The following is a 21845-nucleotide window of genomic DNA, read 5'->3' as shown; positions in this document are numbered from 1 at the left end:
TTTACACTGGTAGAGGACGACGGGTTCAAGGCCTTTGTCCACCTTTTGGACCCCACCTACAACATCCCTGGGAGAAAGGCCTTAAAGAAAATGGTGGAGGCCAACTACAAGGTCACTAAAGAGGAGGCCATGGCTGAGGTGAGGAAGGCCTCTGCCGTTAGCCGGACGGCTGACATGTGGACCTCCATGAACATGGACGCTTACCTGGCTGTGACATGTCACTATATAACAGACCAGGCAAAGCTTTCCACAGTTCTTTTAGGGGTAGGAAAGTTTCCCCAAAGCCACACAGCAGCTCACCTTGCTGAGGTAAAACAGTGGGGAATCAGAGGAAAGGTGAGAAGACTGGTCACAGATTGTGCAGCCAACATGGTTGCCTGTGCAAACCTGCTCAGTGTGCAGCATGTGACTTGTTTTCCCCATGTCCTAAATCTTGTTGTGAAAAAATCCCTTTCTCAAACCCCAGAACTGGAAGAGATCCGCACTCGGGCACGCCGAATTGTGGGTCATTTTAAATCCAGCACCAAAGCCAAGGAGAAGCTGTCGGAAATGCAGGTCAATATGGGAAGAAAAGAACTGAAAATAATCCGGGAGGTGGACACCAGGTGGAACAGTGTTTTTGCCATGCTGGACAGACTCTACAATATCAGAGAACCACTTGGTGCAGCTCTCACCACTTTGAGCACAGACTTGAGTCCCATCACTGCTGAGGACTATGAGACAATCTGACAGTGCCTTGCCGTTTTAAAACCATTCCATCAAGCCACTGTGGAGTTGTCAGAAGAGAGAAGGGTGTCTGGATCCAAAGTGATCCCACTAATCAAAATGCTGAAGCACACTGTAGTGGGACAGTGTGCCCAGATAAGGCGCAACGTTGGTGCCAAACTTGCTACGAATTTGAAACACAATTTGCTGGACAAGTTTGCTCTCCTGGAGAAGATATCGACACTGTCTGTGGCAACACTACTGGATCCCAGATTCAAAGCAGCGGGGTTCTGCAGTGCCACTTGTGCACAGGGTGCCACTGTGAGACTGACCAGGGAATGTGCCCACTTCTTTGAGGCCGATGTCTCAGAAGGTTCTGCTCCACAGGAGTCAGCAGTGACACCGGGTACCTCGGCTCAAGAAGCTGAGGACAACCTTTGGGCCCTGTTGGACTGCGAAGTAGGATCACAGCAGGTGACCAACCCAACTGCCAGTGCCACTGTGGAGGTTCAAGGATATAGTATTTCCAATGTTATTGTTTGCTGCTGAATTATAATTGGTTGAATTAAATGACAATGCTTTTTCTCTGTAGAATTAATACAAGTACATTTCTTGGACTTGGACTACTGGGTCACACGCAAGGCCCTTTACCCTCAGTTATTTAAAGTGGCCATGCAGTTTCTGTGCACACCAGCATCCTCAGTGCCTTGTGAGAGGATCTTCTCCAAGGCTGGAGAAATTGTGAGCCAGAGGAGAAGCCGCCTGAAGCCCAGTACAGTCGAACAAATCCTGTTCCTGAATAAGAACTTATAAATGTTCTCAAATCAGACTGTTGCACAAACACATTCCCCCGAACCCCGTTATGGTACACTGCCTTTTCATATTGCACAAGCACATCCCACTGTCCCCACAAGTATTCCCCTGATTCACAATACATATCACAAATGTAAGGAAAGAGACAGCTATATAAGCAGACTGGTCGTGTAGGCTACTACTCTGTATCAGCGGTCATTTAATACTTCCATACACTTAAGCATTCTACCGCCCTTATACTGTTTGCTGAACATTACAAAGTGTGGTGTAGACTAGTTGAACATCACAGTAAAACATATTTATTGTATGAAAATTACACAGTTCTCAAATACACATGTATGGTTTTAATGAATGAACACGATTATTAGACCACCACGTACCGTAAAAATGAAGACATTGAATAATTAACAGGCGAAGTACCGTCAGAAACTACTGGTACATCTCATTCAGTTAGTTTAAACGGCTGCTATGATTTTAGCTGACCACTAGATGTCACTGTGCTCTCCAATTTCAATGCGCCAATAATTCGGCTCAGAGCCATAGAAAAAGAGAGTTGCGACACTTCCATAGACTCCCATTGTTATCGAGGAATGCGGACGTAAAGCGTGTCACATGCGACCTGTAGTTCCAAACATTGCATTTTCCATCGTTCAACCCCATTCATTTTCAGTGTCTCCGAAGCAAGTTAGCTGGTAAATTGATGAAAATCCTTCATTTTTTTCATATTTTTACCACCACATATCAATTGTTATTAGTAGTATTTCATATAGCTAGAGCTTTAGATAAAGTTTATCGTAAGATTATAGCTTGTTTGATTCGAAACGCAGTTAGAGCTTGACTGTAGGTCTAGCTAGTATCTAACATAACACTTTTACTGAAGCTAGCTAGAGAGCACGTGTATCATAACCAGAAGTCAGTTGGCTTATAGTCTGTCAAATTAGTTCTAATTATTGGTGTTCGTTGGCATACAAAGTAAGTCTTCTATATATAGCTCTTATTAGCCTAGTTAGTAGAGCTAGCAACAATGAATTTCAAATTAAGTGGTCCGAAGCAAGTTAGCTGGTAAATTCACGAAAATCCTGCATTTTTTCATATTTCGACCACCACATATCAATTGTTATTAGTAGTATTTTATATAGCCAGCTTTATTTAAAGTCTATCGTAAGCTTGTTAGATTCTAAATGCAGTTGGAGCTAGACTGTAGGTCTACGTAAGCAACACTTTTACTCTAGCTAGCTGTACATGTATCATAGCCAGAAGATCACCGGATCACTACAAACAAAAGGAGTGGAAGAACACAGGACATATTGTACAATAAAATGTTTTATTGAATGCAGTTGGTTGCCTTGTTTATTCTGTTCTATTTACCAAACTCCTTTCTTGTCTTAAATTGAGCAGTTGCAAATTCAACTTGCATCAAGTACTACAAATATAAGTGTTGTTAATGTTGTAGGCTTGTAAGTGGGCTGATGAATAAAAAAACGTTAAACAAGACCCATTTACTTAAACCGTCTAAGGTTAAACGTTAAGTGGAACAATATAGTCCTCATTAGGCTACTGTTTGGTATGTACAGTATGGTACAGTACAGTTTGTACAGTATGGTAGCTAGCATAGCCATTTGTAGCTCTGCTTCACAATATTGCGTTATGTATAAGGTCATGTATACATACATGTTAATAAAGTATCAGACATACATGATACAACACACAAGTAACCAATTGACATTATGTGTTAATATACCGAAAATGTCCGTGAATCGAGATGGTGCTGCTGTCTGTCCCGCCGAAAACCATTCAAACAGGTTGACAGCAGTAGGGGTTTTGTTTAACTACAGGGAGCTACCGGAACCACGTGACAAAAAAGCTCTAGCTTTTTTCCTGTGTTTCACTGGCAGTGAGTGTTCACAATGTTGTATTTCACTCCATTCTACACCAAACACGTCAGGGAGGACTGCCTTTTGTAGATACGAGTCTGCTGAAGATAGCCAGAATATCGGATTCCTTTAACCGAGCCTGTTTCATTCATCATTTGCCTGAGAAAGCGACTTCCGTTGGCCAGCTTCATTGAAAACCATTCAAACCGGTTGACAGCAGTGGGTTTTTTTTAAACTACAGCGAGCCACATGAACCACGTGATCACGTGTCGGCGAGATCAAATCGTGTCGCAACTCTCTTTTTCTATGGCTCTGATTAGGCTCTTTGCTTCGGCACAATCCGGAAGGAACCACCAAAGCTTCACAAGGCATCGCTTTCCCATCCCTACCTAATACGCCGTCGTAGAAGTTTACCTCAGTTAAATACGTAAAAAAAACGCACCACTAGTTTGGGAACCAGATAGATTTGTCAAACCTTTATTTTGAAAAACGTAATAACGTCATCAAACCTCGACGTATCTTCAGCTAAAATTGGGCTAGTTAGCTTTACTTGACCTCACAAACAGTCAGGTAAACATTTGTTCATTAGATATATTACGTGTAAAATACTTTAAGGATATTTTGTACTTACTTTTACTTATAAATATTATGTTCTCGGACGATTTAACACTTACTATAGCAACACTACTATTAAGGTGGAAAGTTGAGGGAAGCAATGCTTAGCCTACGCGAATGAGTCTAGAAACTTGTGAGCTGCACAACACATATTCACCTGATCATTTTCTACTTTCGATCCAGCAGGTGTACGTTGTCATCACATGTGAAAACAATGTGACAACTGTGTAATACTTGCTGCAATTACTTTCCAACTGCTATACAGATGGGAAAAGGCGTGTCTGACTTTGCACCAGCTGAGTTCATATCGGGGCTATGCCATATAGGTGACCACGACAGATTTCCTTTGTGGCAGAATGGAACTGTCAGCTCCTGTTTCAACCAACTGTGCCTGGGAGCCCTGGCACATGCTGTGGTGGCCATCTTCAGCGCCTGTTACCTAAGTGTTCCAAGGTACTGTAGTTAGGTCCTATTGTTATGAATGACTGAATATGATATCATATATTCACCCTGTCTAAATACCTCATATTCTTCATCCACAGTTGTGGGCCCCATCATTCTTCTTTCCCATGTTGTTGGAGCATCAGAGTGGCTTCAGCTCTGTTGGTAGCCCTGGTCTTTGTTGCAGATATGGTGGTGGTGGCCCTTCTCCATCAGGGGGACATATATCTGGATTTCTTGGCAGATGGCTGTGCTATCCTGGCCTGGCTGGTCCACTTTGGGACCATGCTAATCCTCCAAAGGTCTGTCTATAGAAGAACCAGGGGTCCATCTATGTTACTTCTTATAGTCTTACTCCCTCTTCCTAACTTTGTTGTCACCTTGGTGGTTTATGCCCAGGATGACACCTATCTTGACCTAGGGGAACCCCTGAAGGTGACACGTTTTGCCCTGGCAGCAGCCCGAACGATTCCTCTCCTGTTATACATAATGGCTTTTGCATTCCCATGTATTGGTGATTCTGGATATACCCTGCATATCAATTCTGTGCATGACTCTCTGCTGATACCAGGAAGTTCCTACCCAGATACAGGTGATATGGTGGCAGAGGATGGTAGTAGCTGTGTGTCTCGACTCCTCTACCTATGGATGAACCCTCTCCTTCAGCGAGGACAGCGTGGGGAGCTGGACCGGTCATGTGACGTTTATCTCCTTCCTTTAAAACTTCGCACCAATGTGGTGCGCCAATATTTTCACCACTGCTGGGAGGAGTGCCAGCAGAGGCGAGCCACACAAGAATGCCATAGTCAACACAGATCCTCCCCTCACCAGGAACAACCATTAGAGATAGTGGTAGAAGAGGTGGGGCTATTGAGGGTACTTCACAAGGTGTTTGGCTTGCAGTATTATATGCTAGGTGTGCTGAAGCTGGTTGGCAACATGCTGGGCTTTGCAGGACCCTTACTTCTCAGCAACCTGGTTGGCTTCATGGAGAAGGAGGGAGCACCTGTCAGCTGGGGTGCCTGGTGCACGGTTGGTCTCTTCGCCAGCACCTTATTCTCTGCTGTCATTCGTAATATCTTTGTCTTTGAAGTCTCCAAGGTGGTATTATTGGCTCGTGCTGCCATCGTGTCCACCATTTATGGCAAAGCCTTACGGGTCAGTAGGAGCAATCTGGCACAGTTCTCCTTAGGGGAGGTGATCAACTTCATGAGTACTGATACAGACCGTGTAGTCAACTTTTTTAATAGTTTTCATGAGGTATGGAGCTTGCCTTTCCAGTTCTCTATTGCCCTCTACTTGCTGTACCTGCAGGTGGGAGTGGCCTTCTTGGGTGGTCTGGGTGTGGCTTTATTGCTGGTGCCACTCAATAAACTTTTGGCCTCACTTATCTTGGAGAATAACAAGCAAATGCTGAGGCACAAGGATAGTCGGGTTAAGGTAAGAATACTGCCGCTCATTTTATTCTTGAAACCTTAACCAAAGCAGTTTCTTGTCATTTCTGTGTAACCCTTTTTTGCCAGGAAGTGCATTATATTTTTAGCTATTTAACCCCCACGTATAATAGCAACAACATGCTCTTTTCCTGTTTCCAGCTAATGACAGAGGTACTCTTTGGAATAAGAGTCATCAAGTTTTATAACTGGGAGGCTCATTTTGCCGAAAAGATTGCAGAGTGTCGGAGGTTAGAGCTGTCCCACCTTAAAGCCATCAAGTACCTAGATGCAGTATGTGTGTACACTTGGGCAGCTCTACCTGTGGTCATCTCCATCCTAACCTTTGTTACATACGTGTTGCTAGGACATGAACTAACTGCAGCCAAGGTAGGTAAAATTAATAGGCATTTAATATGGCTATTGTCATTTTTTGGCATGACTGTTGCAGTACACCGTATTTCTTCGATTAAATGCCGCCCTCAAATAAACGCCGCCCTCGAATAAACGCTGCACCAAAAATGAACATTGTGTAATAAACGCTGCCTTCGATTTAACGCCACACCAAAAAAAATCAGAAAACGTTTATTTAATTGGTTAAATTAAAACGCAGTATTTATTACACAAGTAAATCACAAGTGTACAATATAGCGAGGTAGCTGACTTCGCCCCTCGCAAATTCGCCTTTCATCAACCCCAAGTTCCCGTGCTACAAATCTGTTGCTGTACGGTTTTTCCTGGGTCAAAATGGGTCTTCGATGCTCCAAAAAAAAAAAATATATATATGTATTCTTTTTTTCTTCTTTTTTTCTAATCAATGTATTTATTCCCAGGTGTTTTGCATCTCCCCCCCCCCCGTAATAGTCTAATAGCTAATGTAATATTGCAAATATTTTCGTCCTATTTCCCCTAAAGCAATAAAGTTAGGCTACTTAAAGACACCTTACACTCATAAAGTATGCCGTAAATGGCATAAATGCTGCCAATTAATAATTGACGTACCAACTTATTGTAAATGGTCAGTAGTAGCCTAGCCTATCGATTAAGGTAGGCCACTCTGAAGCATGTACACTGCCTGCTTCATTTGATCTTGATAGGCTAAGCATTCTGTAGCAAATAATAACAATAAACCCACTTTTTATTAATTAAAACTACTTCAGCATAATAATGCACCTAAAGTTCAAACCTGAGCAAGAGCAGCAATCGCTATCGAATCAACAGACAATTTAGCTAGCAGGGTAAGAATACAAACAACGAAAATCACCAGTTAACTTGATTTAAATTTGCAAGAACTATAGGCTTATACAATAACAGGCTTAAATGAACTGACAACATAAGTTATACGACTTAGTTCTCAAGGACGCACACACGCAATCTCAACTGCGGTGTGAAGCGCGTGTCTGTGCAATCCTCCGACAAGCACTCTAACAATCACTGCTGATAGACGGCCTAAAATGTTGTACAGCCTGATTTCTGATACCGTGGCGGCAGAAATGTAGCCATAGAGGAAACACTGCACTATATATTATCATTTCAGGTTAAGAATACCAATGGAGGCTGCGTTGGAAATCCTAAATCAAACTTTTGTCAGCATTTTGAGTGGAAATTTAATTTGCATTTGTACAGGTGTATTCGTGCACGTCGGGCTGGCCCTCGCAGCGGAACGTCAGTTTACTGGCCGCTCTTTCCATTCGCGCACCTCAAAGTTGCGTATTGATCAGACAAGAAGACACGCTTATCAACTCGATTACTATTGATCAAAACAGAACGAGGGTTCAGCTGTAGCATACTTGAAACATACTATTGAGAACATATTCGCTGACATGCATTGCACGCGTTTTTTATTTTTTATTATCGTAGACTTTTTTTTTTACTTTGGCGCTCGGGATTTGTCATTGGCGCTCGGGAAAACGGCTTTGGCGCGCGCCAACATTTTCTCTATGCAGGAAAAACTCTGGCTGCAGGTGAGTGCTTTCTGCACAACTTTCTGTTGTGAAAGCTAAAGTGTAAGAACGTTTCGGCATGCTGCTTCAGATTTCTACACACGCGCGGCTTCAATTTTACACTAGGCTTTGTGTTTGACCTCCTTGTCTATTCTTTGTTTGTCTGTGGCCGCACTGCAGCTACAATTCACTAAATCTCTCTTACTAATTAAACGCCGCCCTCGAATAAATGCCGCCCTCAAATAAACGCTGCACCAAAAATGAACATTGTGGAATAAACGCTGTGGCGTTTAATCGAAGAAATACGGTAATATAAAGTTATTTTGTATAAGGATATGGATATTACAAAATGTTTGGTTCTATGGTTTTGTTTCAGGGTTAGGGTTTAAGCCCAAAGCTTGAGTCAAGATAGGATGCTTTAGCTTGGAAAATAGATCTGAGGTCTATACAACACCAAAACCAATTTGTAAAGTTTTTTTTAATATATTCAGTGGCAAATGCCTTTATCTAAAGCAACATAAAGGTCAGGGGGGATTTGAACTTGCCACCTCTTGATCTGCCTTTTAGTACTCGATCCACTGAGCTATCCACTCCTCCTAATGCTGTTGCATGGCAAAACACAACAAACCTGATATCAATTTAGACAATTATTTGAAAAATGTATTAATGTGGTTATTTTCTGGTAAACCCAAACCCATTTGCCTGTAGTCATGGCAAGGAATTTGGAATGTATAGGTACGTTTTGTTAACGCAGGTAGGGTTGTATATAATAATAGACTCACAACTTTTCATCTAAAAGCATCTTTTGAAAATGTTAACTTGTTGGTAAATATGGGGTGTTCAATTACTCTTTTCGTCTTGATTTGAACAGCTGCATCTTGCAATCTTTACCTGGGCACAGGGCATTACATTTTTCACAGTGGTTGAATGCTACTTATGCCTAAAGCAGTAGCTGTAGACTTTTGAGTGAATTAGGCTTATGTTGACTAACAACAATTCCAAGTCATCAAGATACAAAAATAAAGTTTTGGGGATATGGGACAGTTGAAGAACGGAAATGCTTCTTCTACTGCAGGTGTTTACCACTCTGGCATTAGTAGGCATGCTGATACTGCCACTCAACAGCTTCCCTTGGGTCCTCAACGGCACATTGGAGGCTAAAGTGTCCCTAGGTCGCATACAGCACTTTCTCACACTGTCCAACCTGGACCTCGATGCATACTACAGTCCAGGTATAGTTCAAGTCAGTTTAGTCAATCACTCATTGTTTTGAAGACGATTTTTTTCGCTATGTTAACTGTTCACTCAAATTCTGACCAGTCTCCTATTCCCTGGCCCATAGTGTGATGTTGCCAACACAATGCTTGACAATTGTTCAGGGTTGTTATTGCAGGTGGATACCAAGTTATTTCCAACTGCTGTAATGTAATTTAACAATTCATGTGTATAAATAATTTGTAATCATATAATTTGCCCCTAACACTTTGCAATATTCACAGTAGCTCCTGAGGACCCCCAGACTACTATTGAGATTAAACAAGGCACATTCTCATGGCAAGGTCGATCCAGTCCAGACAACCCCTCTGAGCAGGAGGGAGAAACTGGTTTTCATAATGGAAATATACTTCTCCATAACCTCCACGTCAGCATTACTAAGGTAAAGACCCACCATTCATACTCAATGTATTCACAAAAGGCAAAATCTTTGAAGAATGCTTTAATGAAAAGATGTTTGTAAGTGGCAAAAACATTTTTATGGAAAGATATTTAAGGGACTACTGCATTAACTACCATATCAAAAGTAAATATATTCATATAAATGGAAACTTAATTTTGGGGGTACTTCTAGCAGATAAACTGGCATATAAGCTGTTATATGCCATATATGGCATATAACAGATAAGATGTTTTATCATTTAACTCATGGTAACTAGCTCTGTTGCAACTAACACAGGCACAGCATTACATTTAAAAGACTTAATGCAGTGACAAAGAATGAGCTGAGACAATTCAAACAAAAACAACAGTGTTGCTGCAAATTCTCATAAGTCACCTATGCTTGCATATATATGCAAGCAGCAATTAAGGGGCCAAGCGCATAAAAGGCTAAATGAGGAGCTAAACAATCAAGGCAAAATAAAATTTGAAAATCCGAACAGGGTTCAGGGTTGTAGCAAGTTTGGTGTGAATCCATCAAAGATTTGCTGAGATACGAAATTTTAGCTTATTGCAGCGCTCCCTAAATGTCAAATGGACTAACTTTTTGGGGACTTCTTTAGAATAGGGTCCCCGAATCCATATACCAAGTTTGGAGTCAGTGCAGCAAAGATTGTCTGAGATGATGACCTTTTTGGCAGCTTCATTGCTGAATTTGATTGGCTGTAAACGATTGCGAAAATCAAAAATCCATCTGATAACTGAGGCTTGCTCTGAAGATCATCTGTGCCAATTAGTAGAAAGAACGTTTTTCCTTAATAAAAAATGGCTGAAAATCTATATAGCTGGAAACTGACGCCATGACATGCTTTGAATCCAGGGAATCCAACAATACCTAATTTCCTTTATTCGGGCAAATGGTTCAAAACTTATGTGTGTAAATGCACCTCCAACTTTGACCCATTGGTGGCGCTAGAGTGACATTAAACTGGGTGAAAAAGATTGAGGGACTGTCCCCAATGAGTGTGCCAAATGTCACTACTTTTCACCATACGGTTCTAAGGCCTGCCATGGACTCCCACGTCATAATAATAATAATAACTAGAGAGGGTACAATTTCTGGGGAAATTGTAGGGTGTGCTTGCTTGCGTCGGTTGCACAGGGGTCCGTTTTTTAATGACATTTTTACAACTGATATTTCTGTAGGCTATATTTTATATAAAAATTGCATACTTATTATTTATAAAGATTACATAGATTTAAAAGCATCTTTTGTTGCTGCTCATTTACAACTCAAAATACGAGTGAAGTGTAGAATGAAATAGATGTCTTCTAATTTCCCCTGCAAGAGGCAGCCCCATAGCTGAATCAAAACGAAGAAATTTGGCAGACCGGTGTAAAAATTGACCTAATCTCTATGACTTAAACGTCCTTTTAAGTTTTTCCCTTCTCGTGATATTTTCAGGCATTTAGCCTACTCATATTGCATTCATTCATTAATAAAGAACCCCCTTTGAAGATTATTCTACAACGTTACCGGAAGTAGAAGATGGAATCGCGATTCAAACAGTACCATCTGCTAACTGAAAATATGCCCCCCAAAACGTAAATAAGCTTGACATTTATTTAGTGGAAAATCGTCTTGGTAGCGATTGCGTTGGTTGAATTGGATTTAAAGTTCCGTTGTATGGTTTAGGCTGAAATTAATTATTTTCATGAACAGATTGACAAAGTTTAGGCTGTGGCAATGAAGTTCAGGTTAGTAGTTAGATAGACTTTTGATTTAAGTAAGGGGAGTGCCGAACATGTTCTGTCGCCGTTTGACTTCCTACAGCTGTGTAGATGTTTTTGTAGTGTCTCGCGTAGGCTACAGCGTTGCAGTGAGCAACACTGGTTTGAAACCACAGGTAATGGTCATTTCACCCACAAATCGTTTACTTGTAATGTAATGTCATAATAAATCCTACAACGAAAATGTATTTGTGAGGAATGTTTATTTTAACGATTGAAAACAGATGCATCATAGACCACTGTAGTATGTGTTGCCCGGGCAACAGAGGCTAATGTCATGCTAATGCTTCAGTGAAATAGTAGACTACCGTTTCCGAAAGTAGATGTGTGCCTACTTCCTTAATAATATCAGCTAATATTGTACATTACATTTCACAATTGTGTTTCACATCACAAAGTAAAATGAGTAAATAGTTATCACCCTGGCCTCTTTGCTTGTGGCGTTTCTGCAGCTGCCTTGCAGTAAAGCTATAGTTAGCCTAGCTATCCCCCAAGTTAACAAATGCGAAACCAGAATCAGAATCAGAATGGGATTTATTCGCCATGAAAGTTTGCACAGACAAGGAATTTGCTTTGGCAGGAAGGTGCATACAATAAACATATACCTAAAATTTTAATATGTGGACTAACTATACTAAGGGTACATAAACTAGTAGTACTAAGTGGGATTAGAATAGAATTAAATATACAATAAAATAAAATATAAGTTGCCGTAAATTACAATATAAAAATACAAAAATACAAATATTACAAAAAATACAAATGTACAAGATACCATGTTGTAATGCAGTGCAAAAAAGCAGTGGGTTTTAAGCAAGAAGTCATTAGAGTCAGTGTGGTCCCTTGGCCTTGTTGAAGAGGCCAACAGCGGAAGGGAAGAAACTGTTTTTGTGGCGTGAGGTATTGGTCCTGATGGACCGCAGCCTTCTGCCGGAGGGGAGTGACTGAAACAGGGAGTGTCCAGGGTGGGAGGAGTCGGCCACAATCTTCCTCGCTCGCCTCAGGGTCCTCGAGGTGTGCAGGTCCTCGAGGGTAGGCAGATTGCAGCCAATCACCTTCTCAGCAGTACGGATGATACGCTGCAGTCTGCTCTTGTCCTTGGCAGTGGCAGCAGCGTACCAGATCGTGATGGAGGAGGTGAGGATGGACTCAATGATGGCTGAGTAGAAGTGCACCATCATTGTCTTTGGCAGGTTGAACTTCTTCAGCTGCCGAAGGAAGTACATCCTCTGTTGTGCTTTCTTGATGAGGGAGCTGATGTTCAGTTCCCACTTGAGGTCCTGGGAGAGGATAGTGCCCAGGAAGCGGAAGGACTCCACAGTGTTGACTGGGGAGTCACACAGGGTGATGGGGTTGAGTGGTGCTGTGTTCCTCCTGAAGTCCACAACCATCTCCACTGTCTTAAGAGCATTGAGCTCTAAGTTGTTCTGGCTGCACCAGGTCACCAGGTTGGCCGCTTCCCACCTATAATCAGACTCGTCTCCACCAGAGATGAGCCCAATAAGGGTGGTGTTGTCTGCAAACTTCAGGAGTTTGACGGACGGATGACTGGAGGTGCAACTGTTGGTGTACAGGGAGAAGAGCAGAGGAGAAAGGACGCAGCCCTGAGGTGATCCGGTGCTGATGGACCGGGAGTCAGAGACTTGTGTTCCCAGCTGAACGCACTGCTTCCTGTCAGACAGGAAGTCTGTGATCCACCTGCAGGTGGAATCAGGCACGTTCAGCTGGGAGAGCTTGTCCTGAAGCAGGGCGGGGATGATGGTATTGAAGGCAGAGCTGAAGTCCACAAACAGGATCCTGGCATAGGATGCTGGGGAGTCCAGGTGCTGTAGGGTGAAGTGGATGGCCATGTTAACTGCATCGTCCACAGACCTGTTGGCTCTGTAGGCAAACTGCAGGGGGTCCAGGAGGGGGTCTGTGATGGATTTGAGGTGAGCCAGCACCAGGCACTCAAAAGACTTCATTACCACAGAGGTCAGGGCGACGGGTCTGTAGTCATTATGTCCTGTTGGCCTTGGCTTTTTAGGCACAGGGATGATGGTGGAGGACTTGAGACAGGCTGGCACATGGCATGTCTCAAGGGAGGTGTTAAAGATGTAGGTAAACACCGGAGACAGCTGGTCAGCGCAGTGCTTGAGGGTGGCTGGAGAGACAGAGTCCGGCCCAGCTGCTTTGCGGGGATTCTGCCTCTTGAAAAGTCTGTTAACTTCACCCTCCTGAATGGAGAGAGTCGTCACTTTAGAGGGGGGGAGGTGGGAGGCCTCCTGGGTGGGAAGGGGTAGTTCAGGACTGTCCAATTGTCTTTCAAATCTGCAGTAGAACTCATTCAGGTCGTTGGCCAGGCGGGAGTCGTTAGTGGAGTGGGGGGCTCTGGGCTTGTAGTTGGTAATTTGCCTGAGCCCTCTCCAGACAGAAGCAGAGTCGTTTGCAGAGAATTGGTGTTTTAGTCTCTCTGAGTACAGTCGTTTAGCCTCCCTCACCGCCTTGCTAAACCTGTTCTTCGACTCCTTGACCCAGTGCTGCTCGGGGGACCGCATGGTATGCTTTGCTGATTGTAGAGTAGCAGTGATCCAAGGTGTTTCCTTCTCTGGTAGGGCTTTTGATGAATTGTATATATTTTGGGAGTTCTTGAGTGAGATTGCCTTTGTTAAAGTCACCAAGCACAATAACCAAGGAATCCGGATTTTCATGCTCCAGACTCAGTATCTGGCTGGCGAGCACACGTTGAGCCTCGTTGACGCTAGCCTGCGGAGGCATGTAGACGCCAACAAGAATGAATGATGCAAACTCTCGTGGCGAGTAAAAAGATCTACAGTTAATAAAAAATGATTCCAGATCAGGAGAACAGTGCTGCAGAATCACTGTCACATCTTCACACCAGCCACTGTTAATGTAAAAACAAATACCACCGCCTTTCGTTTTGCCAGAGAGCACAGGGTCACGATCCGCTCTCAGCAGTTTGAAACCTGCTAGCTGTAGCGCAGAGTCTGGGATCAGTTCACTCAGCCATGTCTCCGTAAAGCACAAAACGGAAGATGAATGAAAGTCTCTGTTTTTACACACCAGTAGCTGAAGTTCATCCAGTTTGTTGCTCAGTGAACGCACGTTGGAGAGAAATATCCCCGGTAACGCTGTGCGTGCCCCACGCTGACGGAGTCGCAACAGAGCACCGGCTCGTTTGCCTCTCCTACGGCGCTTCGCTGCTAGGACAAAGCCGAGGGTGGCTTTGACTATAATTCCCACTAATTCTGCCGCTGAAAGCAGAAAAGTAGGAAATAAATCCACAGGAGTTGTAGTCCTGATGTTTAGAAGTACTTCTCTAGTTAGAGAACCCTGGAAATCTTGGCAGAACACTGAATTAACAGACAAAACAAGACAAAAAAGAGCGCACCTAACGACCGAGGCAGCCATCATCGGCGCCATCTTGGATTCACCAAACGAATGTTCTGCTACAGGTAGTCACGCGTTTTCGTGACATAGTGACGTTAGTAACGTCAGTGACTGTGGCTAGCAAATTAGCCACCGTTAGCTTCACTTTTCGCCACAAAAACTTAACTTGAGCCTAAACCATGCAACGGAACGTAAATAAAAATACAAGCAACTCAATCGCTACCAAGACGAAACTTTTGACTGTCTATTTAGTCCAAATATTGACGAAGATTTAGGGGTGGGAAAATAAATAATAACTAGAAAGGTACATTTCCTGACAAATGTGTGTTTGCTGAAAGCAGTTGAAACGATTGTTTTGATGGCTTGAATAGTGAAGAAGGTTTTACAAACATTTTAAAAGAGGTATGTGCTTTAAAAACAAAATGGTGAGAAAAAGTGTTAAAAGTATATCTGTCATTGTTATGCATTGCGATATTTTCTTACTGTTGAAAATGGAGAAAAAACAGTGATGAAAAGAGTATCTTATTGACTTTCATTAGCGTTAAAAGTATTAAAAGCGTTAAAAGTATTAAAGAATGAAAGATTGAGAAACAGAAAAAAGTTTGAACAGTGGAACAGTGAAGAGCGTTGGCCAATCGGATTGGTTCCTTGTTTCTTGTAACGTAGCAACTGTTGGTCATTGTCAACACTTCTAACCTAGAATCTAGGTTTTAGGTTCAAGATGAAGGAGAAACTAATCATGTGTGCCTGCACAACCAGTCCTGTTCAGACACTTAATTTAAAGATGACATCAAAATAATAATCCATAGTGCAGGGTTGCCGATGTTGTCGTTGTCCCTGGTGAGTTTTTTAAATTCAATCTCGTCACATTATGTGACTTTGTTGTGCAACTGGAAAAGCTAGCTACTCTAACTCAGAATGCTGCTGCAAAAAAAGCTGAACTATTGTGGGTGGTAAATAAGATCATGCTACATCTAACCAGCGGATCATTTCTTGCAAGTGTGTCAAAGTGGTATTTTTACAGACTGTATTAACACCGTAGGCGTGAATAATGCATGCATCGTCATTGTCGTCCATCTTTAGCCGAAGAAGCTAGAGAGAGGATGCAATGGGGGATTTCCTACAGTAAGCTAGATACTGCTTCAAATTGAAAACAGAGACGATCTTTTGATTAAAGACAAGTTCCTTAACCTCTGTAGTCAATATCGCCGATAAAAAGTAAATACTGTTACGAAGCATTTGTTTGTAGGTAACGAACGATAGACGTAGCTAGTTTCGCCGTTCTATGGCAGCTACAGTACTGTATGATGACAGTCGTAGCTAGCGTTGTAAGCACTAGACTGGCCATAACTTTAAAACAAAAGATCATATTTCAAATCTGTCTGCTGTTTTACATTGCCCACACAATTATGTATATATATCAACTCTAACATGGCCTGTATCTTGTATTGAAAGTGCTCGAAAATTAGCTTGTCTAATGTATGGTGGACTGAGAAAACATTTGTTAGTCAAAGCGGAGCGAGCGGATGTCGTGGGAGAATTCCTACTGTGTTAGATTTACTGCTTCAAATTGAAAATGGAGAAGATATTTAGAGTAAAGACAAGTTTCTTAACGTCTGTGTTCAATATCGTCAACTAAAAGTAAAAACTTTTCAGTTACGAAGCTTTTGATCGTAGTAACGCCAGCTGCAGTAAACCTTTCGTGACCCCGGTTTGGCTGTTCGTGACAGTCGGATATGACAGTGTTGAGCCTTGATTTTTGCAGATTTCTGTGAAACTTTCTTAAAGAAAAATAATCTAGCTAGATTATGTACACTTTGAAATTCAATGTACATACCTTGTTTGGCCAATTTGGTCGATTGTGGAAAAAAGTAGAACCGTTTTTAGTTATGGAGAGCCATTGCGCTAGCTTGGAATTGCGTTATCCCACTCATCACTTCAGTGGTCATAACTTTTAAACAAAATAGTCTATCTTAAATCTGTCTGCTGTTCTGAATTCACAACAAAAGTACGCACAATTCATACGCTCTAACTTATCCTCTATCTTGTATTGAAAGTGGTTAAAAATGAGGTTTTCTAAAAAAGTACATTTTAAGGTATAACTTGTTTCTGTACGTTAAACTATATGAACGTTAGAGGAATTTGTTTGACAATTTAGTTGAATATCAGAAAAAGAGCAGCCCACTCTGCTGGCTGCTCTTTTTCCATATGCCATATGCTCTTTCATAAAAATCAAGAAGGAGCAAACATTTTAATGTATTTCAAACTGTCATAATTCAAAATTGGCTGAATATTTGAAAAAGCTGAATCATTTGGGAATAGCTGAATGTCTTGTGAACATTTTAAAGGTTGAATGGTGTCTCTAGCTGAAAGTATGCTGAAGTAGTTACGTTTGAAAGAGGAGGAAGCTTTTTAATGATTTGAAAGGATTTACCATTACTTTTAATGGGAGAATAATTTGCACAAAAACCTTAATGTCTTAAAAAGTATAAAAGTGAGAAATACCAAAAGTCATAGCCAACATCTCCTGAAGGAGCTGAACGTTTTGATACAAAGATTGTAGGAATCGGTGAAAGTATGCAGAACTAGTTAAAGGCCAAAAAACGGCGGAAGAACTAAGTTGATATAATAATAATAACTAGAAAAGGCTGTTCCTGCGAAACAGCAGTGAGAATGCTGAAAACCTGAATGGGGATAGCTGACCATGCTAAAAAAGCTGAAATAGTGAAAATTTAGTAGAAAGTTATAAGCTGAAGCTTCAAAGCAACCGAAAGGTATTTTTGAAAGGGGATGGAGCAGCATTCCAACAATGATTTGAAAGGATTTACCATTACTTTTAAAGGGAGAATAATTTGCACAAAAACCTTAATATTTTAAAAAGTATAAAAGTGAGAAATGAGAAAATACCCGCAAGTTGAAAGCTGAAATTAATTTAAAAAATGTGTGAGTCACACTAAAGAGGCAGTGTGGAATCTGAACTGCATCATCTAACAACGCTAAGAGCTAAAATAGCCTACAATGCGGGAGAAGCTGAAAGCTGAACTGTTAAACAGAAGAAGTAGGCTAGCTCGTCGTAACAAGAATATTATCGTTTTAACAGATGAAATTATAGTTGGGATAGTAATAGCAGTAGCAGATGTAGCCTACCATTGAGTGTGTTTACTCGGCTTTCTTAGTAGGATTCAATGTGTTGATGGAATGAAACATACAGCAGTAGGGCCGATACAGGAAGACACGGCGACACTTTGTTGCAGAAGGATGATGGTGCAAGTTGTCTGTGGAGCATACAACGATTAATAAAAAAGAATCATGTAGACGTGTTTATTGAGTAATCGCATAACTAATTACACATGTAAACGGAGTAATCGTATTATTGGCATAAACCGACAATTGCTAGTAATCGTGTTTCTCATGGTCAAGTAAACGTACCAATCACCTGTGTGAGAGACTGAGTGGTGCGTGTCTGTCGTTACGGTGATGGTGCAGCTATGATTGCTAACGCGCTGAGGGCAGAGAATAAGAGAAATGTAGCTAGAATCCACACCTCAAACAAGATAACCTAGACGCAAAACTGTACGTCCAATCCAAAATATAAGGATATTTTCCGAGACCCAAGACTCTGCCGAAACCAGAGATATTCTTTATATGTCTGTGCAGTCAGAAATACGACGCTACCTGCAGTTTCAAAAACGTGTTCCTTTTGCTTTCCTGGTGCTTGTTTGTTTGGTTGCCACGGTGATGGCGCAGCTGTGATAGCTAACGAGCTAGGCAGAGAGAAAAACGAACATTTACCTAGCATCCACACCTCAAACAAGTTGACCTAGACGCAAAACTATACGTCCAATCCAAAGTATAAGGATATTTTCCGAGACCCAAGACTCTGCCGAAACCAGAGATGTCCTTTATATGTCTGTGCGGTCAGAAATACGACTCTATCGGCAGTTTCAAAATCTTGTTCCTTCTTGCTTTCTCTGACTGATTTTACTCACCTCTCCATTGAAGTTAGTGAGAGAATTTGAAAGGCTGCTCTCGCTTCAAGGCTCGTAGCTGAAAATCTGTAAATGTGAGCTCTTTAGTAGTTACATTGGCTGAAAGAAGACAATTTTTCCTACATTTTAAGGTATAACTTGTTTCTGTAAGTTAAACTATATGAACGTTAGAGGAATTTGTTTGACAATTTAGTTGAATATCAGAAAAAGAGCAGCCAGCGGTGTGCCACTCTGCTGGCTGCTCATTCATAAAAATCAAGAAGGAGCAAACATTTTAATGTATTTCAAACTGACATAATTCAAAATTGGCTGAATATTTGAAAAAGCTGAATCATTTGGGAATAGCTGAATGTCTTGTGAACATTTTAAAGGTTGAATGGTGTCTCTAGCTGAAAGTATGCTGAAGTAATTACGTTTGAAAGAGGAGGAAGCTTTTTAATGATTTGAAAGGATTTACCATTACTTTTAATGGGAGAATAATTTGCACAAAAACCTTAATGTCTTAAAAAGTATAAAAGTGAGAAATACCAAAAGCCATAGCCAACATCTCCTGAAGGAGCTGAACGTTTTGATACAAAAGTTGTAGGAATCGGTGAAAGTATGCAGAACTAGTTAAAGGCCAAAAAACGGCGGAAGAACTAAGAAGTTGATATAATAATAATAATAATAATAATAATAAAGAGAAACAGGAAAACAATAGTGAGAATGCTTAACAGCATTCTCACAATAATAATAATAATAAAGAGAAACAGGAAAACAATAGTGAGAATGCTTAACAGCATTCTCACAATAACTAGAAACGGCTGTTCCTGCGAAACAGCAGTGAGAATGCTGAAAACCTGAATGGGGATAGCTGACCATGCTAAAAAAAGCGGAAAATTGTGAACATTTAGTAGAAAGTTATAAGCTGAAGCTTCAAAGCAACCGAAAGGTATTTTTGAAAGGGGCTGGAGCAGCATTCCAACAATGATTTGAAAGGATTTACCATTACTTTTAATTTGCACAAAAACCTTAATATTTAAAAAAGTATAAAAGTGATAAATGAGAAAATACCCGCAAGCTGAAATTAATTTAAAAAATGTGTGAGTCACACAAAAGAGGCAGTGTGGAATCTGAACTGCATCATCGAACAACGCTAACACTAAAATAGCCTACAATGCGGGAGAAGCTGAAAGCTGAACTGTTAAACAGAAGAAGTAGGCTAGCTAGTCGTAACAAGAATATTATCGTTTTAACAGCTGAAATTATAGTTGGGATAGTAATAGCAGTAGCAGATGTAGCCTACCATTGAGTGTGTTTACTCGGCTTTCTTAGTAGGATTCAATGTGTTGATGGAATGAAACATACAGCAGTAGAGCCGATACAGGAAGACACGGCGACACTTTGTTGCAGAAGGATGATGGTGCAAGTTTTGGCCGTGGAGCATACAACGATTAATAAAAAAGAATCATGTAGACGCGTTTATTGAGTAATCGCATAACTAATTACACATGTAAACGGAGTAATCGTATTATTGGTATAAACCGACAATTGCTAGTAATCGGGTTTCTCATGGTCAAGTAAACGTACCAATCACCTGTGTGAGAGACTGAGTGGTGCGTGTCTGTCTTTACGGTGATGGTGCAGCTATGATTGCTAACGCTCTGAGGGCAGAGAATAAGAGAAATGTAGCTAGAATCCACACCTCAAACAAGATAACCTAGACGCAAAACTGTACGTCCAATCCAAAATATAAGGATATTTTCCGAGACCCAAGACTCTGCCGAAACCAGAGATATTCTTTATATGTCTGTGCAGTCAGAAATACGACTCTACCTGCAGTTTCAAAAACGTGTTCCTTTTGCTTTCCTGGTGCGTGTTTGTTTGGTTGCCACGGCGATGGAGCAGCTGTGATCGTTAACGAGCTAGACAGAGAGAAAAACGAACATTTACCTAGCATCCACACCTCAAACAAGTTGACCTAGACGCAAAACTACACGTCCAATCAATAAAATTAGGATATTTTCCGAGACCCAAGACTCTGCCGAAACTAGAGATGTCCTTTATATGTATGTGCGGTCAGAAATATGTCTCTACCGGCAGTTTCGAAATCGTCTTCCTTCCTGCTTTCTCTGACGGATTTTACCCACCTCTCCATTGAAGTTAGTGAGAGAATTTGAAAGGCTGCTCTCGCTTCAAGGCCCATAGCTGAAAATCTGTAAATGTGAGCTCTTTAGTAGTTACATTGGCTGAAAGAGGACAATTTTTCCTACATTTTAAGGTATAACTTGTTTCTGTACGTTAAACTATATGAACGTTAGAGGAATTTGTTTGACAATTTAGTTGAATATCAGAAAAAGAGCCTGCTGGCTGCTCATTCATAAAAATCAAGAAGGAGCAAACATTTTAATGTATTTCAAACTGTCATAATTCAAAATTGGCTGAATATTTGAAATATTTGATATATCTGTATTTTATATAAAAATGCATACTTATTATTTATAAAGATTACATAGATTTAAAAGCATTTTTTTTTTGCTGCTCATTTACAACTGAAAATACGAGTGAAGTGTAGAATGAAATAGATGTCTTCTCATTTCCCCTGCAAGAGGCAGCCTCATCGTTGAATCAAAACGAATAAATTTGGCAGACCGGTGTAAAAATTGACCTAATCTCTATGACTTAAACGTCCTCTCTATGACTTAAAAAGACAAAGTTTTTACCTTCTCGTGATATTTTCATGCATTTAGCCTAATCATTGCATTCATTCATTAATAAAGAACCCCCGTTGAAGATTATTCTACGACGTTACCGGCAGTAGAAGATGGAATCGCGATTCAAACAGTACCATCTGCTAACTGAAAATATGCCCCCCAAAACGTAAATAAGCTTGACATTTATTTAGTGGAAAATCGTCTTGTTTTCAATCGTTAAAATAAACATTCCTCACATATACATTTTCGTTGTAGGATTTATTCTGACATTAGTAAACGATTTGTTGGTGAAATTACCATTACCTGTGGTTTCAAACCAGTGTAGCTCACTGCAACGCTGTAGTTTACGCGAGACACTACAAAAACATCTACACTACACAGCTGTTTAGGAAGTCAAACGGCGACAGAACATGTTCGGCACTCCCCTTACTTAAATCAAAAGTCTATAACTACTAACCTGAACTTCATTGCCACAGCCTAAACGTTGTCAATCTGTTCATGA

The 21845-nt window shown here is 41.0% G+C and overlaps 1 protein-coding gene across 2 annotated transcripts in view; it reads left to right on the top strand.

Annotated features, from left to right (window-relative positions):
* The first annotated feature begins 3907 nt into the window (after nt 1–3907).
* The window catches only part of abcc10 (ATP-binding cassette, sub-family C (CFTR/MRP), member 10), a 72223-nt gene continuing 54285 nt past the window's right edge, over nt 3908–21845 (top strand). The window contains exons 1-6 of one of the 2 annotated variants that reach the window (XM_067259229.1): nt 3908–3962; nt 4273–4460; nt 4550–5888; nt 6044–6271; nt 8900–9056; nt 9327–9481. In XM_067259229.1, the coding sequence (XP_067115330.1) occupies nt 4273–4460; nt 4550–5888; nt 6044–6271; nt 8900–9056; nt 9327–9481 (2067 nt within the window). In that variant the 5' untranslated portion in view covers nt 3908–3962. Of the gene's footprint in view, nt 3963–4272; nt 4461–4549; nt 5889–6043; nt 6272–8899; nt 9057–9323; nt 9482–21845 lie in introns of both variants that reach the window. The other variant, XM_067259228.1, reaches the window with a different exon arrangement.

Source organism: Osmerus mordax, chromosome 21, assembly GCF_038355195.1.
Source record: "Osmerus mordax isolate fOsmMor3 chromosome 21, fOsmMor3.pri, whole genome shotgun sequence".
NCBI lineage: Eukaryota > Metazoa > Chordata > Actinopteri > Osmeriformes > Osmeridae > Osmerus > Osmerus mordax.
The sequence above is the reverse complement of the archived record's forward strand: the minus strand, read 5'-3'. Positions and strand labels throughout refer to the sequence as shown.